The 27,285-nt window shown below is 42.1% G+C and overlaps 1 protein-coding gene and 1 long non-coding RNA gene across 5 annotated transcripts in view; one reads left to right on the top strand and one right to left on the bottom strand.

The window, feature by feature from the left end:
- LOC140203938 (metastasis-associated protein MTA1-like) overlaps positions 1-20,457 on the top strand; it is a 183,926-nt gene extending 163,469 nt beyond the window's left edge. For all 3 annotated transcript variants that reach the window (XM_072270113.1, XM_072270112.1, XM_072270111.1), the window contains one exon: positions 19,255-20,457. In XM_072270113.1, the coding sequence (XP_072126214.1) occupies positions 19,255-19,405 (151 nt within the window). In that variant the 3' untranslated portion in view covers positions 19,406-20,457. The remainder of the gene's footprint in view (positions 1-19,254) is intronic.
- Positions 16,465-26,501, bottom strand: LOC140203939 (uncharacterized). Of its 2 annotated transcripts, XR_011887458.1 has the most exons (5): positions 26,432-26,501; positions 25,641-25,983; positions 25,229-25,366; positions 18,808-18,908; positions 16,465-17,801 (listed from the first exon to the last, which is right to left on the bottom strand). It is a non-coding gene; the product is annotated as an uncharacterized lncRNA (long non-coding RNA). The 2 variants fall into 2 exon arrangements; XR_011887457.1 differs by lacking the exon at positions 26,432-26,501 and having other exon boundaries at positions 25,641-26,338.
- Between the last annotated feature and the right edge of the window lie 784 nt (positions 26,502-27,285).

Below are 27,285 nucleotides of genomic sequence, written 5' to 3'. Positions count from 1 at the left end.
GATTTTTTTCCTACAAATCGTTTTTGGCGAAGAGCTTGTTGCTGTGTTGCACCAATGTGATACTGCATATTCTTTTGGGTGCCACATCTCACAAGTAAAAATGTGATGGTGGTAATGAGGATGAGGAGACTTTATGCAGTTACTCAAGGTGAAGAAATTTAATCATGATGAAATGTCTTTCAAATCTCTTACTAGCTCTTCTTTCAATTGGTCCTGACGAAGGATCTCAACCGGAAACGGCGAGTGTACCTCTTCCTAGAGATAGATGCTGCCTGGCCTGCTGGCGTTCACCAGCAACTTTTATGTGTGTTACTTGAAATTCCAGCATCTGCAGATTTCCTCATGTTTGCGATGATGAAATGTGTGTCAGGCTGGAATTGTTTTCTTTGCAAAAAGAGGCAAAGGTAATGGTAGGAAGAGCAGTACTTTCTCTTAGGGTAATTTATAGTTGGTTGATCATAGGTTTAAGATAATAGCATTAGAAAGGAGATGAAAAATATTTTTTAAATTACCAAAGCATGTTAAGGTTCTGTAACTCATTGCCTTGACCAAGTTTGCGATGTACCTGGAGGAACAGCTTGATATGTTGTAACCTGCAAGATGACAACTTAGGAGCTAGAAAGTGAAGTTAGACCAATTTGATAGTTTACATCTTCCATGGATACGATGAACTAAACGACCACCCTTCTGTGTTTTTGGTTTCTATGATTCTGTGAAAGACAAAGCATGATTTTGAGGTCTTGCAACACGTGAAGCTTAGTGATCTATGGAAAATAGCAGGAGCATATGGTGTTTAATTTTAAGTATGAGGATGTGAGGAGTAAATGAGATGTAGAGTATCAAAATCTAATTCTGAGGGTAGAACTTAAGGCTTTAAATATAAACAGGATTTCCTTAAAGGTACAAATAGATGAAAAATGTCGTTAGTCCAGAAATTAGAGGAAATGTGATAGAGGGCTCCATCACCCGGCAGCTCAATTGAATTGGAAGCAAGAGGAGAAAACTCACAGATCTGTGAATGAAACTTAAAAAGGAATGTTCGCGGGCTTTCGGGCATTTTTCTGGCGGCCCAATTGAATTGGGAATGAGAGAGGAGGCAACTCAGGTTTGCCAATGAGATTTAAGAAGGAGCATTCACAGACTTTTAGCATTTTCTGGTGGCTCAGTCAAATCAAGGTTCATTAACAATGGCAAATAAAAATAAGGTAGGGACAAGCGAAGCGGCCATTGTGTGAGTGAACAGGTGTTAGAGTAAGGAAGTTTTGGCACATTAGGTTTCGGTTTCTTCTTCATTCTTTGTCTGTTAGTCCAGTGACAATGGCTCCAGGGGTTTTGTGTGAGATGTAGGAATTCTGGGAGACCTCCAGTCTCCTGCATAGCCACATCTGCATCAGGTGAACAGAGCTGCAGCTCCTCAGGGAACATGTTAAGGAACTGGAGCTGCAGCCCAGTGAACTTCAGCTCAGGAGATGTTAGATCGGAGCTACATTGCAGGTGGCAGGTACTTGGGTGACTGTCAGGAGAGGGAAGGGAAATGGGCAGCCAGTGCAGAGTACTCCTGTGGCCATTCCCCTAATTAATAAGTACACTGCTTTGGATACTGTTGGGGAAGGGGTGACTACCTACTAGGGAAAGCCACAGCAACCAGATCTCTGGTGCTGTGGCTCAGAAGGAAGAGGGGAGAAGAGAACTGCAGTAGTGATATGAGATACCATAGTTAGACTGGATGTGATGGTGACACTCAAATGATATATTGCCTTCCAGGTGCCGGGGTCAGGGGCATCGTAGATTGCTTCCATGGCATTCTGAAGGGTGCGGGTGAGCAGCAGAATTCTTGGTACATATTGGCAGAGGTAGACAAGGTGTGAAGGTCCTGAAGAGGGATTTTAGGGATCTAGGTAGAAAGCTGAGAAACAGGACCCCCAGGGTAGTAATCTCTGGATTGGTGCCTGTACCACCTGCCAATGAGGGTAAGAATAGGATGAATAAGTGAATGAATGCGTAGCTGAGGAACTGGTGCAGGGGGTGGGGTTTCAGATTTCTGCAACATTGGAACCTCTTCTGGGGAAGGTGTGACCTGTGCAAGAGGGATGGGATACACCAAACCTGAGGAGGTGCAATATCCTTGCATGCAGGTTTGCTAGAACTGTTTGAGGAGGGTGTTAAACCAGGGGTTCCCAACTTTTTTATGCCATGGACTCCTACCATTAACTGAGTGGCCCTTGGACCACAGATTGAGAACCTCTAATTAGGCAGGGGGGTGGAAACAGTGGTAGGGCTGAAAATGGGGCAGTTGGTATAGAAGCAGAGACAGTGTGTGGTGAGAATGTCAGGAAGGACAGGCAGATGATAGGGCAAAATTGCAGTCAATGGGATGAGTTGCTGTGTAACGGGGACAAAATCAAAAGGGGTGATGAATACAGACTGAAGGTGTTTTATTTAAATGCACGCAGCATACGGAAGAAGGTTGATGATCTTGTCACGCAGTTGGAGATTGGCAGGTGTGACGATGTGGGCATCACTGAGTTGTGGCTGAAAGAAGATTATGGTTGGGAGGTTAACAAAAGGACAGGGAAGTAGGTGGGGGGGGGCGGCATGGCTCTGGCTCTGTTGGTAAAATATGGAATAAAATCCTTAGAGGTGACAAGATTGGAAGTTGTAGAAGTCATGGGTAGAGTTAGGAACTGATGTGAGTTATGTATGGGCATCTGAACAATAGCCGGAATGTAGGCTACCACTTACAATGGGAGATAGGCAGTATCAAAACGGCAATATTATAATGGTCATGGTGGATTTCAATATGCGGTTAGATTGGGAAAATCGGGTTGGTACTGATTTTGGATCCCAAGAGAGAGAATTTGTAGAATGCCTACAAGATGGCTTTTTAAAGCAGCTTGTGGTTAGCCCACTAAGGAATCAGCTATTTTGGATTGATATATTATAATGAACCGGATTTGATTGAGGAGCTTCAGGTAAAGGAACTCTTAGGAGGCAGTAGTCATAATATGATAGGATTAACCCTATAATTTGAGAGGAAGAAGCTAAAGTCAAATGTATCAGTATTACAGTAGAGTAAAGGGAATTACAGAGGCAGGAGAGAGGAGCTGACCAAAGTTAATTGGAAGGGGTCATTAGCAAGGCTGACACCAATAGCTGGAATTTCTTGGAGCAAGTTGGAAGTCACAGGATAGATATGTCCCAAAGAAGAAGTATTCTAAAAGCAGGATTATGCAACCAAGGCTTACAAGAGAAGTCAAAAGTAACATAAAAGCCAAAGAGAGGTCATATAATAGAGCAAAAATTAGTAGGAAGTTAGAAAATTGGGAAGCTTTTAAGAAACAACAGAAGGCAACTAAAAAATCATAAGGAGGGAAAAGATGAAAAATGAAGGTAAGCTAGCCAATAATATCAAAAGAGAATACCTAAAAATTTTCAGATATGAAAAGAGTAAAAGAGAGATGAGAGTGAATATCAGACAGCTGCAAAATGATGTTGGGGAAGTAGTGATGAACTGAATAAGTACTTCGCATCAGTTTTCACTGTGAAAGTCACCAGCAATATGCCAGAAATTCAAGAGTGTCAGGGGAAAGAAGTGAGTGTAGTTGCTATTATAGAGAGAGTAGGCACTTGGGAAGCTGAACGGTCTGAAGATAGATTAGCCATCTGGTCCAGATGGGCTACACAACAGAATTCTGAAAGAGGTAGCTGAAGAGATTGTGGAGGCATTCGTAATAATCTTTCAAGAATTACTAGGTTCTGGCGTGGTTCCGGAGTACTGGAAATTTGCAAGTGTCACTTCACTCTTCAAGGGAGGCAGGCAGAAGAAAGGAAATTATAGACCAGTTAGCCTGATCTCAGGAGTCAATTGTTAAGGATGATGTTTGAGGCACATGATAAAATAGGCCAAAGTCAGTATGATTTCCTTAAAGGGAAAATCTTGCCTGACAAATCTGTTGGAATTCTTTGAGGAAATAACAAGCAGGATAGGCAAAGTAGAATTGGTGGGTGTTGTGTACTTAGATTTTTAGTAGGCCTTTGACAAATTGCCACACATGAGGCTGCTTCATAAGATAAGAGCCCATGGTATTACGGGAAAGATACTAGCATGGATAGAGAGTTGGCTGATTGCCGGGAGGCAAAGAGTGGGAATAAAGGGAGCCTTTTCTACCAGTGACTAGTGTCCCACAGGGGTCTGTGTTGGGACCGCTTCTTTTTACATTGATTGTCAGTGATTTGGATGACAGAATTCATGGTTTTGATAGGTGGAGGGGCAGGTAGCTGCAGGGAGGCTGTAGAAGGATTTAGACAGATTTGGAGAATGGGTAAAGAAGTGGCAAAAGCAGTACAGTGTCGAGCAGTGTATGGTCATGCACTTAGCTGTCATGATCACCTAATTGTGGTGTCATCAGCAAACTTATATATTGAGTTCAATAGAAACTTGGCTACACAATCATGGGTGTACAGTGAGTACAGCAGGGGGCTGAGTACACTACCTTGTGGAGCATCAGTGCCCAGAGTGATTGTAGAGGAGAACTTGTTCCCTATTTTTACAGCCTGGGTCCTGTCTGGAAGTTGAACATCCAGCTGCAGATCTGAGTGCTAAGGCCCAGGTTCCAGAGCTTAGGAATCAGTTTATTTGGAATGATGTTATTAAAGGCAGAGCTGTAGTCAATGAAAAGGAGCCTTACATGTGCCTCTTTATTCTCCAGGTGTTCTAAGGAGGAATGTAGGGCCAGAGAGATGGCATCTGCCGTTGATCTGTTGCTCCGGTAGGCAAATTGCAAAGCGTCGAGGTTGACTGGTAGGCTGTGGTTGATGTGTGCCATAACCAACCTTTCGAAGCACTTCATAGCAATTGATGTCAGAGCCACAGGTCAATAGTCATTCAGGCATGCCACCTTGCTCTTCTTCGGCACCGGGATTATCATTGCCTTCTTAAAACACGACGGGATCTTGTACTGAAGCAAGGAGCAGTTGAAGATGTCAGCAAACATTCCAGCTAGCTCTCTTGCACAGGCCTGGAGAGCCCATTCCGGAATGCCATATGGACCCGTTGCCTTCCTTGGATTTATCTTCAGGAAGGCCCTTCTAACGTCCTCCTCGGTGACAATGAATCTCGATGCCACCAGGTCCGGTTCATCCGGGGGGAGCAGGACGCTCCTCTTCTGTTGGAATCTTGCGTAGAATACGTTAAGTTTGTCAGGAAGAGAAACGCCACAGTTATTGATATTCCCAGCCTTTTCTTTGCACCCAGTGATCTCATTTAGACCCTGCCATAGTCTACTGGCATCCCTCTGGTTAGCCTGGGCTTCCAACTTGGCTCAATATTGCCTCTTGGTGCCCTTAATGGCTTTCCGGAGTTCACGCCTGGATTCCGTGTAGCAACTGGTATCCCCGGACCTAAAAGCTGCAGCTATAGCCTTCAAAAGGGACTTGACCTCATAATTCATCCAAGGTACCCGGATCGTCTTGCAAGACACACAGTCCTTTGTGCATTTCCAGATAAAGTCCGTGACAGCTTGAGGTTATCGCCCCCACTTATCAAGAATCGAGGTTAGCTGCCGAGTCCTTGAATACTAACCAGTCAAAGTCACAGAGGACCTCATCCATTTCCTCCATCCAACGTCACACCACTTTTGACACCGTGACCTCCCGCTTCAGTTTCTGTTTGTAAGCTGGGAGGAGGAGTACGGTCTGATGGTCCGATTTTCCGATGTGAGGTCGTGGGACGGAACGGTAGGCATCCTTGACTGCTGTGTAGCAGTGGTCAAGTATATTCGGGCCTTTAGTGGGGCAGGAGACATGTTGGTGTAACTGCTGCGCCTTTCTGAGGTTGAACTGGTTAAAGTCCCCGGCTGTAATGAGCAAAGCCTCTGGATACCTGGTCTCAAGTTCACTGATGTTGGCATACAGTATGTTCAGAGCACACTCCACGTCCACCTTGGGGGGAATGTAGACTGCTGTCAATATGACCAAGGTGAATTCCAGTGGCAGATAGTAGGGACGACACTTCACTGACAGGTGTTCCAAGTCTGGGTTGCAGAGCTTGTCAGTGCCACTGTGTCCGAGCACCACGCAGTGTTGATCAGTCGGCAGACACCACCTCTCCTCGTCTTGCCTGAAGACGCTGTGCAGTCCATCGGATGGATCGAAAATCCCTCCGGTCAGTTGGCACAGATTTGGGCCCCTTATCTAAGAAAGCGTGTGCTGACATTGAAGAGAGAGTTCAAAGGAGGTTGATGAAAATGATCTCAGGAATGAGGAGCTTTTGATGGATCTGGGCCTGTACTCGCTGGAATTTAGAAGGATGAGGAGGGATCTCATTGAAACCTATTCAATGTTGAAAGGCCTAGATGGAGTGGATATGGAGAGAATGTTTCCTGTAATGGTGGAGTCTAGGACCAGAGGGCACAGCCCGACATTAGAGGGAAGTCCATTTAGAATGGAGATGAGGAGCCAGAGGGTGGTGAAACTGTGGAATTGATAACCGCAGGTGGCTGTGGCGGCCAGGTCATTGGGTATATTTAAAGCAGAGGTTGATAGATTCTTGATAAGTGAGGGCGTGAAAGGAATGCAGGAGAGTGGGTTTGAGAGGGAAATGGATCAGCCGTGATCAAGTGGCAGAGCTGACTCGATGGGCCAAATGGCCTAATTCTGCTGCTCTGCCTTTTAGTCTTGTAAACCACAGCAGAGGCGAAGCTGTGTTTCCTGACAAAGAAGGATATTTCAGATTGCTTGGAATGGAAGTCTTCATCTTGAGAGCTGATGAGCTGGAGAAACTAAGAAAGTGATAATATCCTTTCAAGAGACAGATTTGAAAGAAGCTTAAAGCTCTTGGCCTCAATACCTCCTTGTGCAACTGGATCCTCGATTTATTCACTTGCAGACTTCAGTCAGTTTTGATTGGCAAAGGCAACTCCTCCACAATCTCCATCAGCACAGATGCACCACAAGATTTAATGCTAGCCCCCTGCTGTATTCACTTTATACTTGTGACTGTGAGTACAACTCCAATGTCATATTTAAGTTTACTGACGACACCTCTGTTGTTCACCCAATCAAAGGTGGTTACACTATGAGAGTGATTGGTAAATCTGGCTGAGTGGTGCCATAACAACCTGTCACTCAATGTTAACAAGGCCAAGGAGATGATTATTAACTTAAGGAGGAGCAAACCAGGGGTCCATGAGCCAGTTCTCATCAAGTGATCAGAGATGGAGAAAGTCATCAACTTTAAATTCCTTGATGTATTCATTTCAGAGGATCTATTTTGGGCCCAACATGTAAGAAAGCAAGGCAGCACCTCCACTCCCTTAGTGTGGTGAAAAAGACACAACAGCACTTCTTTCACCTCAGACGGTTGAAGAAGTTTGGTATGGCCCCCCCTAAATTCTAAGAATAGGGGCATGATTGAGAGCATCCTGACTGGCTGCATCACTGCCTAGTATGGGAAATGTACTTCCCTTAATCGCAGGATTCTGCAGAGAATTGTGCGGACAGCCCAGCATATCTGTAGTTGTGAACTTTCTGCTATTCTGGACATTTACAAAGACAGCTGTGTAAAAAGGGCCCAATCATTGGGGACCCGAGTCACCCCAACCACAACTGTTCCAGCTGCTACCATCCAGGAAACGGTACCGCAACATTAAAGCCAGGACCAACAGGCTCCGGGACAGCTTCTTCCACCAGGCCATCAGATTGCTTAATTCATGCTGATACAATTGTATTTCAATATTGTATTGACTATCCTGTGTTACGTGCCCCATAACTGGGTTGCCAAACCAGCAGAAATGGACCACTCATTAGAGTCTGGATTACTAGGAACTAATAAAATTTTATTAAAGAAATAAGTAACGGGGGGGACTTCCGGGTCATCAAGGGAATGGCGGCGTAAGGAAAAGGTCTCTTGACAAAAAAGAAGGTAAACTGTCCCATAATCGAATTTAGACAAATACTTAATATTGCATAACTATATTAATAAAAGGGGCAAGGATGATGTCTAAGAACAAGATTAAAAAGTCCGCTCCGAAGGCTGATAAACATAAAGAGACGCAGCAAGGCGACGGGCCTAGCTCCCCCACGGCAAGCCAGGACGGAGATAATGAGGGGGAATCGGTGACCCTGTCCTTGATTCTCGGAGAGATTCGCGAGTTCCGACAAGATAATAGCAAACAGCTGGAAGATATTAAAGGAGAAATAGTAAAAACTAACTCGCGGATAGATGAAGCCGAAGCGAGGATTGTTAGAATTGAAGAGAAGCTACAAAACGCAGAGGAGGTGATAGCAGAAATGCTGAAGCTGCAAGACCAGCTCCAGTGGAAACTAATAGATCAAGAAGGCCGCTCGAGAAGGGAAAATGTGAGGATTTACGGAGTTCCCGAAGGAACTGGAGGTAAACCCGGGTTGATGATTCCCTTCGTGGAGAAGCTACTTAGAGAGAACCTTGATATACCGGCCGCAAAAGACCTACAGATAGAAAGGGCTCACCGCGCGTTGGCACCACAGCCTCCAGCAGGCGCCCAGCCCAGATCGATTCTGGTCAGATTTCTCAGTTACAGAACGAAGGAAGAGATGCTTAAAAGGGCATGGCAAAAGAGTAAAATCAGTTTAGACCATGACTACGCACCGGGGATTCTTGCCAGACGGAAGGAATATACGGAAACACGGAGAGTCCTGAAGGAAAACAACATCAGATTCCAGACCCTGTATCCAGCTCAGCTGAGAGTCTTTTACGACGAAGGGACAAAAACTTACGCTACGGTGGAGGAGGCAACATTGGACCTGGCGGACCGGGGACTACGATTAAAGTTATCACCCAACCGGAGTCGCTACTGGAGAGGATTCGGCAGAAGTCGTGGCAGTTAGTGCGGCGAGGACGCTCCACACGAACCAGAGTGTCAAACTACAAGGAAAAGCTGCAAGTATTCAGACGCAAATGTACAGAGAACACAGATTAATTAAGAGAAATGACTGAAAAGAGTAAATCGGACTTAAAGGTAAAATGAAAACTGGTAACTGAAAATAAACTAGACGGAATAACTTGAATGATAGCAATATGGTCGAGACATAAATAGGAGAAAATTCTCTATGATTATTCAAACTGCTGAGGGCCCTCTAACACAGGGTGAAGATAGAGGTTATCCCTCTGAACTGAGGCGGGTCGGTGCTCAGGCCTCACTGTGGGAAGTCGGGAAAAATTTTCAAATGTTGCACGTTCAAAAATGTGTAGGGTGTGGTTATATGTCTTGGTTTACTGTTGAGAAGGGATTGCTTACTGTTTGGTTAGAAAAGGAGAGTTTTTTTTCCTACTAGAGAAAAATGCAAACTGAATTGGTAAAAATAATTTCCTATAATGGTAATGGGGTTTTGAATCCAATTAAAAGAAATAAGATTATGTCTAAATTGAAAAAAGAGAGGGCACAAATAGCTTTCCTCCAGGAAACACATATGAGCCAATCTGAACATGGAAAATTAAAAAGAATGGGCTTTAAGCATGTATTTTATTCATCATATAATTGAGTCACAAAAGAGGGGTAGCTACTTTAATATCAAGTACTCTTAATTATGAACATATTTCAGAGACTAGAGACAAAGAAGGACGGTTCGTAAAAATCACAGGAAGAATAGAAGGTACAGAAATAACATTGCTGAATGTTTATGCTCTTCCAGGTTGTGAATGGTCATTTTATAGACACATTTTTGACCTAATGGTCAGTTCTCAGGGGGTAGTAATTTGTGGAGGGGATTTTAATATTAGATTAAATCCTATATTAGATTCTTCAAGAATAGTTACTCAGAATAAACCTCTGACTCGGAAAGTGAATTCATTGATGGAGGAGTTGGGAATTATAGATGTCTGGAGGGAATTACACCCTACTAGTAAAGATTATACATATTACTCTTTCCCTCATTCAGCCTATTCAAGGATAGACTATTTCTTTATCTTTAATACAGATAGACTCAGGATAAAAAACTGTAATATTGCAACAATTGATCTGTCGGATCATAGCCCAGTCTCTGTGTCTCTAATCCTGGAAAGGAAAATGAGGAAAACACTATGGAGGCTAAACTCACATATACTCAATAACCCGAAAGTAATGGAGAGATTAAGGGGAGAAATCAAAGAATATCTGGACCTTAATGACACGGGAGAAACATCACCAGTGATCTTATGGGATACATTGAAAGCTGTACTGAGAGGGAAAATTATTTCCATTACCACTCACATGAAAAAAATCAATGCACAAAAATTAGCAGACCTTCAAGGAAAATTAAAACAACTTCAAGTTGTAGATAGCAACAAAAGTAATTCAAATCGAAAACAGGAAATTAGGAAATTGCAAAGTGAAATTGACGATATTTATACGTTGGAAACTCAAAGAAATTTTCTTTACCTGAGACAAAAGAATTATGAAGTAGGAGGTAAATCAGCTAGATTATTAGCATATAAATTACGAAAACAACAAGCAGACAATACAATTCATAAAATAAAGAATCCAAAGACAAAGCTTGTGGAGAGTACAATAGGGAAAATTCAAGAGAGTTTTGAAACATATTATCGAGAGCTGTACTCCCAACCCCGGGTGTTAGGAAGATTCGGCTTTCAAGAAAAGTTTATTAAAGTAATTCAGACTCTATATGACAGCCCTACAGCCCGAATTAAGATAAATGGGGACCTCTCTGACTCCTTCATCTTAGAGAGAGGCACTAGACAGGGATGCCCAATTTCTCCTCTCCTTTTTGCGCTATATATTGAACCGCTTGCCCGACTAATAAGACAGAGCAAAATCGTAAAAGGTATCAAGGTGGCAGGGATTGAACAGAAAGTGGCGTTATTCGCAGATGATGTTTTGGTCTATCTGAGTGAACCAGAAAAATCATTTATAGGATTGTTTACACTGTAGGATGACTTTGGGAAAATATCAGGTTATAAAATAAATGTAAAGAAAACGCAGATAATGTCCCTAAATTATACACCATCCAAAAAATTGCAGGATACATATGATCTTAAGTGGGAAGCTAAATCATTAAAATATTTAGGAATAACCCTGCCGAAGGATCTTTCAACACTGTCACAGGTAAATTATGGGCCATTAATCTCAGAGGTAAAAGCAGATATGCATAGATGGAATCTTATCCCCTTTTTAAGTTTAAATTCAAGGATAAATACTATAAAAATGAATATTCTTCCTCGGTTATTGTATCTTTTCCGTACTTTACCGGTGGAGGTGGGTGATAATCAATTCAGGGAATGGGACAAATGGATTTCCCGCTTCATTTGGCAAGGAAAGAAACCTAGAATTCGATATAACACCTTACAGTTAGGGAAGGAAGGAGGAGGTATGGTTCTTCCTTGCCTGAGAAATTATTTTTATGCCTCACAGATAACCCCTCTGTTATATTGGTGTAATAGGGAATATAAGGCTAGATGGAAGGAAATAGAATTTGGATTAGTTGACAGTTTTCCTCTTCAGGCCTCAATAGCTGACAAAGGATTGATGGCCCAGTTGGAAAAATTTAAAAACGCTTGGATAAATCTTACATTAAAAGTATGGCAGAAGGTGGTTAATTCACGTGGAATTAATAACATGTTAAAACTCTTTAGATGGTGTGCATATGATACCGAATTCCTTCCCAACAGAGGAGATAAAAGATTTGAGCTATGGATAAAGAAAGGTCTCACAACCTACCTCTCATTTATAGATAAAAGAGTATTACGAAGTTTCCAAATCCTGCAGGACAAACATGGCCTAGAACATAATGACTTTTTTAAGTACCTTCAAGTACGAAACTATGTTAACCAGAGTTGTAGATATACAGACCTATCAACAGTAGAATTAGAATTTTTCAAGATTCTGAATTCGGCTTGCAGTTCAATACCTGGTAAATCAGTTTCTCGATTATATAATGCACTCTCCCATGCTAAAAATGTAAATACACTGTATATTAAAGAGAAGTGGGAGAAAGAAGCGGGGTTGGTACTTTCAGAGGAGGGTTGGGAGAAAATCTGCAGCTTTCAATGGTCCTCGACTAATTCTTTGACTTGGAGAGAACATTGTTGGAAAAACATTATAAGATACTTCAAGACCCCGTATCAGGAAAAATATAAAGATACAAATGTGATGTGTTGGAGAAGGTGCGGCTCCAAGGAGGCAAATCATTTTCATATTTTTTGGGATTGCCCTAAATTAAGTCTATTTTGGGAAGGTATTCATAGAACATTAGTTAAGGTACTTAGGTCCCAGATACCTCTGAACTTTGAGACGCTCTATTTGGGGCATGTATTGTTTCTTGAACAGAAGGAAGATATAAAGTTGCTGCAGGCCCTCTTAGTGGCAAGTAAGAAATCAATCACTAGAAAATGGCTAAATCCAATACCACCTACATTAGAAGATTGGTACGAAATTATCTTGGAAATATTTAAAATGGAAAAGTTGACTTACTCCCTGAGAACTCAAAAAGAAAAATTTTATCAAATCTGGAATAAATGGATTGAATATATAACCCCAATGCGAGCAGACTTTAGATGACTCTCCTAATGATTTATACTGCTCTTCTCATCAACACAGTAATATTGCTAACGTAAGCACCCCTAGTCTAAATGTTTGTTTTTTTTGTTTTCTTTTGGAAAATAGAGAATTAACACAAGTAAAGGGAAAGATTTGGGAAAGGGATAAAAAAAATGAAAAAATTAAGTAAATAAGTACATAGGGATTGGATAATTATGTCTGCGGGCAGGAGCAAGCATGAACAAATTAGGATATAAACACCTACAATGGTTGATACATAGGCTTATATACAACATTTTGGACCAGTGGAAATGGTCCAGAAGGGTTATATGGAAACTATTATTACCATTTTTCTTAACAACTAATTCCATTACTTAGCCTAATAGGTTAGATTTACCACGGTACATAATTATCTATTTAAATGTTTATTTTCCTTTTATATCATCTCAATGTGTACTTAAGAATGTATAAATAATTGTAGTTTTATACATGTAAAAAAATGGAAAAGGTTATATGTGTGAAAAAAGTACATGATATTTGTGAATTCCTTATCCAAATAAAAATAAAATTTAAAAAAAAAAGAAATAAGTAACACAGTACTCTAATCGTAAGGATATAAATGCAACAGGTTAGCAATGATAATACACACATGTACACAGAACTAGGGTAATAGGAATCAAACCAAGCTCTATCGCGGTCTAGGGGTAAAATGATCAGTCTTAAGTGACTCAGAGTTCAGTTCAGTTTAGGACAGTTGGCAGTAATCACTGTTGTGCTGTTTGGGGGGGGAGGGGGATGCAGTTTGTTTCAGGCAGACCTTTGATGTCTTCTATCCCGCTGTGGTCACCGACTGTGACCCCTCCGTTCCGGATACGACCGTTCTTCCGCGGTGAACCCGGCACCCAGGCAAGGGCGGACACACACACCAGGTTCCCACCGATCGTACCTTTACACCCTGTGAGTCTATGGTCGGTTCCCGCGAACCAGACCTCCAAACTCCACCAACTTGTGGGGGCACACCGCTCTTTCCAGGGTCTCGTTATCTCGTGATCTCGTGTGTGTCACGTGCCTAGCGAACCTGCTCTTTTTATCCCCCTGCTGGGGTATCGCCTGTCCATCAAACTTCAAACAGTTCAGGGTCAAAGCAACTGGTCTGTCAATATTCTGAATTGTGTTTCTTTTCTGTTAATCTCTCTCTCCTCTCTCTTTAGCATTTTGAACGTTTCTCCATTGTCTCTCTTATCTCTCTCATTAGCATCAATTGCCCGATAACTTGGTTTGGCATCACACCTCTACCCTTCAAAGGATTTTTACCGGGGTAAAAATCATGGGCTTGAATGCACATTATTAGATACACACTAATATACAGGGTCATCAGCTACTTGGCTAATATAGAGAACTTTAAGTTTCAACACCTTGACAGACAGTCAGTAATCACATTGTCCGTTCCTTTTATATGTTTTACTTTAATATCAAATTCCTGTAAGACCAGGCTCCAACTTAGTAACCTTTTGTTTTTATCCTTCATAGTGGCCAAAAACACTAATGGGTTGTGATCAGTGTAAATTATCAGTGGTTTCTGTGCCGGACAAATATAACAAAGGTCGTCCCACACAAACTTCGCATTCTTTGGCAAGAGCTTAGTAGGAGGGAGGGTAATATCTGCAAAGTTTTTGCAAAACTTCCGAAAGTACCCCACCATCCCCAAGAACCTTCTCCGACCTCTCTTGTCTGTTGGGGTGGGGACTTCAGAGATAGCCGGCACCTTAGCCTGCATTGGTGCCAGCTGCCCCTGTCCTACCACAAATCCCAGATAAGTGACCTTCGCATGGCCGAATTCACTTTTTGCGAGGTTCCTCTACTGAACAGTTCCTCTACTGCCACAATGTACTCCTCCCATGTGTCACTCCACACCACTAAATCGTCAATATACGCTTCTGTGTTCTTTAGCCCTTTTCTCACTGAATTAATTATCCTATAGGGGTGTTGCTTACTAGGCTGACCTGATGTGACAACAACACCATGTACTGTTCCTTTGCATCGCCTCAGGACATCCGGACATACGTTGGCTTGCTGGTTAATTAGCTTTATCAGCGGTTCGCTCTGTTCGGGGGTTAAGTGAGAGACCTTATCAGCAAAGTTGGCCAAAACAATAGAGTTCTCCCATCTGGTTGGCACCATACTTATCTTTTCAAAATGGGTTTTCCCCTTATCAGGTGGCACCCTAGCCTCATTAATTTTCGTGATAACACCGACTAGGTCTACTCGCTTATTGTGGCAAGCTGTTAACATATCAATAGACTCTAACTGTGTCAGCTCACGTCTACAATACTGAATAGCATCCTTCTTCATGTGCGGCCAGTAAAACTCTTTCATGATCCTATCGACTGTTTTCCTTACCCCAAAATGTCCACCGAGGGGTATCTTGTGGGTCAGGTTAAAAATCTCGTCCCTAGAAATTGTCAGCACTACCACCTGGTGCACCACCCCCCATTCCTCATCTGCGGGCACGGTACTTGGTCTCCATTTCCTCATTAGTACTCCCTCCTTCTCATAATAGCCCACTGGCTCCCTTTTTAATTCTGCTTCGGAGAGAGCTGTCTCCGTCAAAACCATCAGCTCCTCGTCTGGTTCCTGTGCTTGTATAGATTCCTTCCTTGCTAATGATAAGTCTACTTCAACTCCCTCACTTCCTTCCGCTTTACTATGCTCCTTCTTCTCACTTTCTAACCCCTCCTGGTACAAGGCTGGTAAAAACGTCTCAGCTAAATCTACATTCGCTTCGGCAACCTTTCTGCACATGTGCCGAGTCACTGCGCAAACGGAGTAAACCTGTGAGTCCATGGGCGGGGCAATCCTGGCAGGCTGGCTTGTCAGCTTTATTGCTGAGTACACATCTCCGCCGGCGAGGTCATTACTGAGTAAGACCTCCATGTCTTCCATCGGTAATTCGGGCCTCACCCCTATCGTGATCGGTCCGGAGACCAAGTCGCTTTTTAGGTGTATCTGGTGCAAAGGTACTGCTTCACTTCCTTTCCCAATGCCTTTTATCACACTGACCTCTCCAGTCTGGGTCTCTAAACTAAAGTCTAACACACTCCTTAAGATCAATGACTGACAAGCTCCAGTGTCTCTCCAGATCCGTACTGGAACTGGGTTTGATCCCTCCTTCACCGACACCAATCCGGCCGAAGTAAACTTCTCGCGCCCTTCCTGAACTCTTATCAGACCTCTTCTCCCCTAGCGGTTTGTGTGCCAGCTCAATACAGCCAGTCGGGAGTCGCCGTTTTTCCTTTCCCCGTCTCCTTCTTTGGGGCAAAGCACCTGGACTCAAAGTGACCGGCTTTCCCACAATTATAGCATACGACCCCAGGAGACTTCCTACCAAACTGCTCTTGGTCTTCCGTATCTTTCTCACTAGTCCACGGTTTACTTTCTGGCTTTTCTGGCGGACTCTCTCAGCCCTCTTGACTACCCTTCTGGTAGCTTTTACTCGGGGTAAACTTCCGCTTTGTGTGTTAACGCGTACTCATCTGCTAACTTAGCAGTTGCGGCTAAGGTTTCTGCCTCTTTCTTATCTAGATAGGGCCTGATACCTTCAGGGACACAACCTTTCAATTGCTCAATCAGTATTAGCTGTAGCAGTCTGTCATAATCCCCATTGACCCCTTTCGAGGCGCACCAACGCTCACAATACATCTGCATCTCCCGGGCAAACTCTAAATATGTGCTTTCTCACATTCCAGAACCTCTGCCGGTATGCCTTTGGGACCAACTCATAAATCCTGAGTATCGCCTCTTTCACCACATCATACCCCTGGGCATCTTCTGCGGACAATGCCGATTAAGCTCGCTGAGCCTTCTCTTTAAGTACGTTCTGAAGCAAAACAGCCCACTTATCCCTCGGCCAGTCCTGATTTGCAGTGACTTTTTCAAAATGTAGAAAGTACCGATCAACATCGGCCTCCTCAAATGGGGGAACCAGCCTAACCTCCTGGGTCTCCCTGAACCCTCCACCTTGGTTCGGCATGGGCCCCTGCGCTAGCGTCATCCTTAACTTCTCCAGCTCAAATTCCCTTTCCTTCTGCTTCTCTCTCTCTCGTTGTTCTAACTGCTTCTCTTCTTGTTCTAGCTGCCTTACCCGGAACTCGTGCTTGAGTCTCAATTTTTCCATCTGCAGCTGCACTGCCTCTCCACCAGGTTTGCCCATAGATACCACCTCCAGCTCCCCTTGGGGAAACACACCTTTAGATACATAATGCTCAATGATAGCTCTGTGCATCTCTGCTCTCCTCATTGTCAATTTCCCCTTAAAAAGATTCAACCGTTTGGCAACAGTCGCCAATTCTGATTTCCAGGCATCCTCTAATGCCTCCAAGATTGGCGCCTTTAGAAATTCCTCAACCTCCATTTCTGCTGTTTGCCCTTTCTTTCTTTCGGGAATTTTAACCCAATCAATTTACCCAGTCCCAAATTTGGCGTTCAAAATCCCGGATGAGATCCCCACCTATGTTACGTACCCTGTAACTGGGTTGCCAAACCAGCAGAAATGGACCACTCGTTGGAGTCTGGATTACTAGGAACTAATAAAGTTTTATTAAAGAAATAAGTAACACAGTACTTTAATCGTAAGGATATAAATGCAACAGGTTAGCAATGATAATACACACATGTACACAGAACTAGGGTAACAGGAATCAAACCGAGCTCTACCGTGGTGTAGGGGTAAAATGATCAGTCTTAAGTGACGCAGAGTTCAGTTCAGCTTAGTACAGTTCGCAGTAATCGCTGTTGTGCCGTTGGGGGTGGGGTGGGTGCGGGATGCAGTTTGTTTCAGGCAGACCTTTGATGTCTTCTATCCCGCTGTGGTCACCGCCTGTGACCTCTCCGTTCCGGATACAACCGTTCTTCCGCGGTGAACCCGGCACCCAGGCAAGGGCGGACACACACACCAGGTTCCCACCGATCGTACCTTTACACCCTGTGAGTCTGTGGTCGGTTCCCGCGAACCGGACCTCCAAACTTCCACCAACTTGTGGGGGCACACCGCTCTTTCCAGGGTCTCGTTATCTCGTGGTGTGTGTGGCCTGCCTAGTGAACCTGCTGTTTTTATCCCCCTGCTGGGGTATCGCCTGTCCATCAAACTTCAAATAGTTCAGGTTCAAAGCAACCGGTCTGTCAATATTCTGAATTGTTTCTTTTCCGTTAATCTCTCTCTCCCCTCTCATTAGCATTGTCTCTCTTATCTCTCCCATTAGCATCAATCGCCCGATAACTTGGTTGGCATCACACCTGTTGTACATCATATTTATTATAAGTTACTATAATTGCACATTTGAATGGAGATGTAAAGATTTTTACTCATGTATTTGAAGGATGTAAGTAATAAAATCAATTCAATTCAATTTGCAAAGATTTAGCATAACATCTAAACGTTGACAAACTCTATAGGTGTGTGGTGGAGAGTATTGGTTGCATCACAACCTGCTATGAAAACAACAATGCCCTTAAATGGAAAATCTTACTAAAAGTAGTAGATATGGCCCAATCCATCATGGGTAAAGCCCTCCCCACCACTGAGTACATCTACATGGAGTGCTGTCGCAGGAAAGCAGCATCCGTCATCAAAGACCCCCACCATCTAAGTCGTGCTGTCTTCTCGTTGCTGCCATCAGGAAGAAAGTACAGGAGCCTCAGGACCCACACCACCAGGTTCACGAACAGTTATTACCCTTCAGCTATCAGGCTCTTGAACCAGAGGGGATACCTTCACTCAACTTGTCACTGAATTGTTCCCACAAATGGTCTCACTTTCAAGGACTCTTCATCTCATTCACTCAATATTTATTGGTTATTTATTTTTTATTATTAATATTATTATTTCTTTGTAATTGCACAGATTGTCATTATTTACACACTGTTGTTTGTCCATCCTGTTGAATTTAGTCTTTCTTTCATTCTATTGTGATTCTTGGATTTATTGTGAATGCCTGCAGGAAAATAAATTTCAGGGTTGTGTGTGGTGAGGTATATATACTTGATAATAAATTTACTTTGAACTTTAAAGTGTAGTCAAGGTAGTTGTAGGAGTTAGTGGATGTGAAAAGATTGACAAAATCTGCACGAGTACAAGTGGTCTTACCAGTACAGTGTAAGTATAAATACAGAATTCTTGCCCACATTGTTTCCTGAACACCTTGTCAATATAGAACGTGCCTCGGATAACAGACCAGTGTTAATCATAGTGTTATGAAAAGAACGCTTAAGGAGAGTGGGATAGGGATTAATGCAAACCTACTAGAGCCAGCGGAGTCAGTTTAATCCTAGCATCATCTGTAAGGAGTCTGCATGTCCTCCCTGTTGAGTGCATGGGTTTTTGCCTGGTGCTCCGGTTTCTTCCTACAGAGCGAACACATACTGGTTAATAGGTGAGTTGGTCATTGTAAATTGTCTTGTAATTAGACGTTCCCCCCTAGAATAGGGTTAAATCTGGGTGGCATAGCTCAAAGGGCTGGAGGGGCCTATTCAATGTTTTATCTCAAAACAAAATAAAAAAAATTAGCAAAGAAACTACCTTTCTTTCCGTATGAGAAAACAAAAAGTAGTCTTAAGGTATTTGAAATGAGACAAAATCTCTGCATTTGCAGCTTTATAGTTAATGTCTGACAATGTACAATTTTGTGCACTAGCAATTTTATGCAAGGTATTGTGGAATCTTACTTAATGTTTTTTCTCTCAAAACTAGGAAAGTACGCAAGTTGTTGGGCCCAGTTGATATGAAGAGAGCAGCGCGCCAGCCCTACAGGCAGATTCTCATCCAACAAGGACGTGCATCTTCTGCGTCACAGCAGCCCAGGCAGCCCATGAATGAAGAGCCAATCATCATTGAGGATTAATGCCAAGCACAGTTTTAAATAAAGCAAGAGACTGTAGTCCCTGTTATACTTGAACCTTCAGTACGCATGAAGTAGAGCTCCTGAACTAGACTCCGAATCAAGTGCTTGTCAGCCTCGCGTTTAAGATCAAATTGAAGGATTATTATTTGAGTTAGATTTCCAGTATCCCTGCGGAGTGGATGATGGCAGCGGATGAACATTGACTGGTGGCTACAGTTACAGGCAGCTCCGACAGCTCCTCTGCATTCACCATTGTCCTCAAGAAATGGAGCTGCCAGGTGATGTTATTTGCGAACCTGAATGGCCTGTGGTTCTCCTTGTTCTTCGAACTAGCCTCTGCTCCAGTTTGTGCTGCTGTGGGGCCAGAACAGTGTGGTTGTCTTTGGTTTGGCAAAAGGTTTTTTAAGAAAAAGAAAAGGAAAGAAAAAAAAACTTAAGAATTCCTTTTATTTTGAGAATTGTCTGTAATAGTTTAAGGAGGTGCCGTTTATCCTCAGTTTAAGAAGCAAGTTTTGTTTTTATGGACGGGTTGGCGTGCAGTTAATGCAGTGCATTGTTTTTGCATGTTACACTGTATATTGTATCCTTGATCCCATTTAAAATGGTGCCGTTTTCCAATGGAGCAGAAGAGGAAAAAACTTTCTTAAAGACTTTTTTTCATGTATGACCTTGAATCTTTTCATCACTTGAGATTCGTTATTGCAAGTTTCACAGTGAATAATTATGTACAAAATATTTTTCCATGTTTCTGACTTGGGTTGTGTTTGAAGCACCCTGATTTTCACAGTGAGATATATTACTACTACAAGGTTCAATAGTTTAGTGTGCTGATATGTACATACACTGCAATTGTAGTTGGTAAGTTAGTTGTTATTCAGTCATTCCATAGGATTCAGGGGAGGGGCAGGGGTGTAAAGTTTTACTGATTCTCTCTTTGTTACAGCATAAGGTAGTACAGCGCCTGCTGGAGGCAACTTGGGACAGTGCCCATCGCAGAACATTCAAATGAAGGTCATCCTTAGCCATTCACAAATAAAGCATCAAATGAAATACTACAAGTTACTTTCTTTTACTCCAACCTCTTATTTGTTTAACTGTTGTTCTATTGTTTTGATTTGACAAGTGTAGTACTGTGCCTTTTCAGTATCTCTGTGAGCTCTTGCACCATTGTGCAGAGGTTGTACATTCTGACACAGTCAGTGAAAAAACCATATTCTCACCTAGTTGGGAAGCAACTGTAGCATTAATTTTCACTTTGATCCAAGCATGATTTGCAACTTGCTAAGAGCTGCATATTCTTCCACTACTTCACATTGGTGCTGTGATGATGCTGAGTAGCTGGGGAATAGCGCTGTACAGGTTGACCCTTGCTAAGTACGTCTTCTGCAGTTGCTGACATTCCTAAAAGTACCAACTCTTGAATTGCAGGAGCTGATGGTGAAGTTGATAATTGTTTTTTTTGGTATGTATCTGGCAAATGTGAGCTTGAGACAATTGTCACAAACATTCAGAAGTTTATTTCAGTTTAAATGACAGAGGAAGAGCCAATAGAGAACTTTTACTCGTGCTCATCTTCAGACTTCTCAGTTTGGGTGTAACTCACTCCATTTTTGATTGCTTCCAGCTGTGCTAATCCAGTGGTGCCTGCAATCTATAGCTCTTCAGACACCATGTGATGCTAGTGTCTGACAAATCCTCAGGATGTAATAACCTATCTAAATATCTTAGTCTTTTTATACCTGTGCTTCCAGGACACAGAGGCTGGTGTTTAAGATTAGTGAGGCATAAAACGAATTGGTCACTTTCAAAAAAAAATCGTGATTGCTGAATGTAAAATGTATGTCGCCAAGGCAGGAAAGTAGATGCTGCTTTAAATAGAAGAGTTTATTAGCAGAGCTAATATAAAAGCTAGCTATTAATTGCATCTCTAAAAGTTGCCATAGATGCCTAAAATAATCATATTGCACTGTTTTAAAATCAGAGACGAAGCCACTCTAATCCCCTTACCCAATAGAAATCAGAGGACTTAAAAGGTCTGCTAGTTCTCTTTACATGTCCATTTTGTGGATAGTTCTGATTTGAGCTTTTACCCCTGCAATCAGCTGTTTACATGTCCTGACATAATTTGGGGAAGTCCAAAACCAATTTAGAATTTCAGAAATGCCTTTTAATCTCAATTCCTACAAAAGTTACCTATCTGCTTCTTGCATGCAAGAATTTGGTTCCTTTTTGATATTGCCTCAATCTGTCTTTGTCATGTATTCTGCTTAGTGGTTGCTTTTTTATATGCTTTGGTATGGCATCAGATGCTTTCAAGTTATCTTGTCAAAAGATTGGATGTTGTTTGGAGGGGGGCCTTGCTTATTCACCCCCACCCCCCTCATGTCCATGTATCAGATGACAGTAAATTGTTTTATATGGCCCTGAACACAGCTATCCCTAGAAACTGACCAGTTAACTATTTTTAGCTGTGCTTGCTTGTCCTTAAACATTGAAGTTGTTTCCCTTACCTCACTATGTCATGTTGAATTATTACTTGTGGGTGTACTCTAACTTTTGAATCCTTAATTCTGGCTTGGTCAGTTCCTGCTTTCTCAGTTTCCAGGTCATATTGTTATCATTACATTCCTGTAAAATATATAATAATGCTTATCTCTGGGTTGATTGGAATGGTCACTGTAACCTTTGCAATCGATTGTTGTGAGGAAGTCTCTTTTACTGTAACCAATTCCTGTGAACAATTTGTACTGAAAACTGAGGAAGGAAGTTTGGTTACCATGTTGAGAAATTTACATTTGATAACTTTGAATGTTGAAAGCAGCAAAGTGTGGAACAAAGATTCAAGATTGTTCAATGCCATTTCCTGTACACAAGTGTAAGGAGAATGAAATAATCATTCCTCCGGATCTGACGCAGCAGGAAAAAAAACACAAAAGTAAAGAACACAATAATAATAAAAACACACAATAAATATAAATCCATAAGATAGCTTATATACATTGATTGTATGTCCATAAAGTGATACTAGCTGTGCATAAGGTGACTGATGGGGAAATAATAAAGTTGTGGTGAAGTTAGAGGGTGGAGATGTTGATCACCCTTCCTGCTTTTGGGGAAAGTAACTGTTTTTGAGTCTGATGGTCCTAACATGGATGCTATGTAGCCTGGTCAAGGGAGTGAAAGAACAGTCCATGAGCAAGGTGGGTGGGATCCTTCATGATGTTACTGGCTCTTTTCCGGCAGCTTTCTGTATACATGTCCTTAACATGTAAGGTAGGTGTTGGCCAATTAAATAACTGAAGTTGTTAGGAAATTTTAAACCCCACTTCTGTGAAGTACCTTTTTGTTCAGTCCTACTTCTTAGCAGCTTGTGATTAGTAAACATTTGCAGTCTGTTTTTACTTAATTTCATGCTTCTTTATGAAGTAAAGCTAATCTGTAGGGTGCCCAATAAACAGTAATGATAAACAGATGAAGCTTTTGTGTGTCAATATTCAGAGGCAGAGCTTGAAGCCATTGTTGAAACATTGAAGAAAAATAGGTTTACACTGGAATAAACATTTATTAACCTGTCCTTGCTTTACAATAATGCTCCTTTAACAAGTTCCTAGAAAAAATGGACTATGAGAGGTTAAGGAAACCACTAAATGTAGACATAAGAAGTATAGCAGATGCTGTAAGTCTAGGGCAATACACACAATGTGCTGGAGGAGCTCAGCAGCCGTGGTAGCATCTATAGATGTGAACAAACTGCCTGGCCTGCTGAGCTCCTCCATCACATTGTGTGTACAACCACCAAATGTAACTTCCTCTTGAACTTATGGAAATCCCAGTATTGAGAACTTTTGAGTCTGCTCACTGGGAAATGGAAGCTCAGGGGAAAAGGCCACTTTCTACCCCACTAATGGCAGAATCTGTAAGTCCTATTTTGGCCATATCGGTCATGCAACACAGACTGAAGATTTAATTAGATTTTAAGTTCTCCAAAGCCATTAAGGACCTACTTCATAAAACTGTAACAGCAATTACCAACTTTTGTTACATAAACACATCTTAACAAATTGTTATTTTGCTACCATTCTCTACATTTGCAATTTTCCAACTATTTTTATATAGTCAACAGACAATAAATTATTCTATTATTATGTACAGTGCACCCAAGGTTCATCCCATCACCCTTCATCTCACCCTTCTCATGTTTACTTAGTTTCATTTTAAATGCCCTTCAGTCTCTCAGGGTCAAGGTCGATTTGCTTCCATGCTACTTGGAATGTGGAAATATGTGCAGGAGTACAGCACAGAAAGGTAGAAACTAAGTATAAATACAAAATATTCTGCAGATTCTGGAAATCTTGAGCAACACACAAAATTCTGCAGGAATTCAGCAGGTTAGGCAGCATCTATGGAAGGGAATAAAAGTCGACATTTTGAGCAGAGTCCTGAGGAAGGGTCTTGGCCTGAAACGTGACTATTTATTCCCATTCATAGATGCTGCCTGACCTACTGTATTCCTCCAGCATTCTGTGTGAAGCACAAAGTAGGTTTTAAGTGTTGAGAGGATGAAAGATGTTGGTGTTCAGAAGGCTGGTGTGCTGGTACAAAAATAATGAAATTCTAGCCCCATGCTTAATTGCTGAGTATATTCAAAACATAAATGAAGATTAGCAAGAATTAGTACAAGAAAGTGGGGTGAAGGTAAGTGTTCCCAAATTTTAAGTCCCAATGCTACAAGCACACTGCTAAACAAGAGGGAACATTATAAAGAAAATTGGTTTCAAAATTGAAGTATCCATTAGAAAATAAAGATCTCAAACAGAAATTTGATTAATATTATTATTATTCACTTATTTAGTTGGATGGCTCAAGTATAGAATGTTTTATTTAAATTTAAAAGTCATGTATGTTGGACCTGTGTTGTTTCTATAAATATTTCACATGAAGTACCAATTTCTGACAAATGGTTTGTGTTAAAATACCCTTCATAACTCCCCACATTACTAATATTCCTCACCGCCACACATCAGGGCTTATTTTACGATTCAGCCATACACTCTGATCACAGGATGTGTCCATTTACTGCTATGGGTTCCTGATTCTTGAATTAAAGAGTGATCACTGTCACTGAATTAATCTCATCGCATACATTAATCTCATTTGTTTTCTTTATAAATCAGAATTTTTACTTTAAACCTCCCAAGGATATTCGGATTTCGGAAAGCTCCAAGTTCAAAGTAAGTTACAATATGGCGTATAGGAAAAAAGCGATTGAATTTAAGAAAACCTATACATAGATTGATAACAACCAATGTGCAAAAGAAGGCAAACTGCAAATAAAAAAGATACTGAGAACATGAGTTGTAAAGAGTCCTTGAAAGTGAATCTGTAGGACATAAAATCAGTTTTCAGAATAGTGGTAATTCAAGTTATCCATGCCAGTGCAGAAGCCTGATAATTGTAGGGCAATAACTATTCCTGAACTTGGTGGTGTGGGACCTAAGGCTTCTGTACCTCCTGCCCAATGGTAGTGGCAAAAATAGGGGCATGGTGTTTGGCAGGGGTCTTTGATAATGCTGCTTTCAAGTAGAAGCACTCCATGTAAGCATACTCAGTGGTGGGGAGGGCTTTGCCTGTGATGGACTGAGCTGCATCCATCACATTTTGAAGCATTTTTCATTCCTGGGCATTGGTGTTTCCACGGCATGCCTTGATGCAGCCAGTTAGAATAGTTCTTGGTGACATGCTGAATCTGTGCAAAGTTCTAAGAAAGTAGAGGTGCTGTCGTCTTTGTGATGACGCAAACTCTACCTACCTGTTGATACTCACCATTCACTTGTTTACACCAGTTGTCTGATCATTCATTTTGTTAGGGATATAGCTTCTGTATTTGTTTTATCACTTTAAGTTTCTAACAATCCCATTTGAGGCATATGAGTATTCTCAACACTTCACTGCTGTGGCTATCTGAAGGGAATTGACATTGATAATTGATCAGATATGTTATATAAATTCACGCATGTAACAAATTTATTTCCAACCTAGAAGCAATCAATATCTCATAACAACAAATGCTGGAGACTTGAAAGTAACAGAGCCAGCCCCAGCTTTGAAGATCCATGTGCATACCGTATTTAAAGATCATCTGTTTGTTAGGCTTGCTTTAATATGGAAAGAAAACTTCTTCCTCTTTCAGATACAATCAGTTTGCATTGTTAATTCAGATCTAATTTACACATACCATGGCAACTGTAGCTTCACCGTACCCAAGATTCCCATTGTCCTTGCCATCCCTTCCATCTATTTGCAAAATTAAAATCAACTATCTCATCCCAATTCTAAGGAAGAGTCTGAAGTATACTGTTTCTCTTTCTGCAGATGATGCTTGATTTGCATATGTCCAGACATTTTCTGATTTGATTTCAGGTTTTCAGCATTTAGATTATTGGTTTTCTGATAAATTGTGCACTACTGGAGAGCAGCAATATTTGTGCAACTGTAATTGAAAGTAGTGACTGCTTTCCTGGTCACGCATCCTGAGCAGTGAAGCAACTTCCATGCTGTTACTGGTGGAAAAGTTAAGCCTAGCAACAATGAGGGGAAAAAAAGTGATTGGTAACATAATAGAACCATTCTTGGATGCTGTTGGGGAAGGAATCAGGGTAGAAAAAGTGGAAGAATAAGCTGTTCAGAGAGAGAGTAGACTTGAAAAGGGGATATGGACAGGAGAGATGAGTGAGTCCATAGAAAATAGGGGTATCAAAGGTTTTCGGGGAATAGACGTAGTGGCAGAGTGGACTGGATGGATAGGGAGGGAGTGGCTGGCTTCAGCATCTGAGCTTTCCTTGAGAATAATATGGGTCTGGTAGGGTGAAGTGAAAATGGATTAGTTAGGAGGAACATGGGTCTAGAAAAGTTAAGACAACCAGGCAAAATAAATTAAACTAAAATTTGAATTGAAATGTGCAAGACTTGAAAGTTTAGCTGCTGGAAATATTTTTGTTATATTACACATTGGTGTGGACTTCATACCGTAAAGCTTAGCCTTAACATGAGCACGCTAAACTGCAAAAGGTTTGGGAGGCAAAGAAGAAAATTCACACGCAAACAACAGGAACTCTGCAGATGCTGGAAATTCAAGCAACACACATCAAAGTTGCTGTTGAACGCAGCAGGCCAGGCAGCATCTCTAGGAAGAGGTACAGTCGACGTTTCGGGCCAAGACCCTTTGTCAGGACTAACTGAAGGAAGAGTTAGTAAGAGATTTGAAAGTGGAAGGGGGAGGGGAGATCCAAAATGATAGGAGAAGACAGGAGGGGGAGGGATGGAGCCAAGAGCTGGACAGGTGATTGGCAAAGAGGATATGGAGGCCCGGGGAGAAAGACAAGGGGGGGGGGGACCCAGAGGATGGGCAAGGGGTATAGTCAGAGGGAGAAAAAGGAGAGTGAGAGAAAGAATGTGTGTATAAAAATAAATAACGGATGGGGTACGAGGGGGAGGTGGGGCATTAGCGGAAGTTAGAGAAGTCAATGTTCATGTCATCAGGTTGGAGGCTACCCAGGCGGAACATAAGGTGTTGCTCCTCCAACCGGAGTGTGGCTTCATCTTTACAGAAGAGGAGGCCGTGGATAGACATGTCATAATGGGAATGGGATGTGGAATTAAAATGTGTGGCCACTGGGAGATTCTGCTTTCTCTGGCGGACAGAGCGTAGGTGTTCAGCAAAGCGGGCTCCCAGTCTGCGTCGGGTCTCGCCAATATATAAAAGGCCACATCGGGAGCACCGGACGCAGTATATCACCCCAGCCTACTCACAGGTGAAGTGTCGCCTCACCTGGAAGGACTGTCTGGGGCCCTGAAATGGTGGTAAGGGAGGAAGTGTAAGG

Source organism: Mobula birostris, chromosome 10 (genome assembly GCF_030028105.1).
Source record: "Mobula birostris isolate sMobBir1 chromosome 10, sMobBir1.hap1, whole genome shotgun sequence".
Lineage (NCBI taxonomy): Eukaryota > Metazoa > Chordata > Chondrichthyes > Myliobatiformes > Myliobatidae > Mobula > Mobula birostris.
The sequence above is the reverse complement of the archived record's forward strand: the minus strand, read 5'-3'. Positions and strand labels throughout refer to the sequence as shown.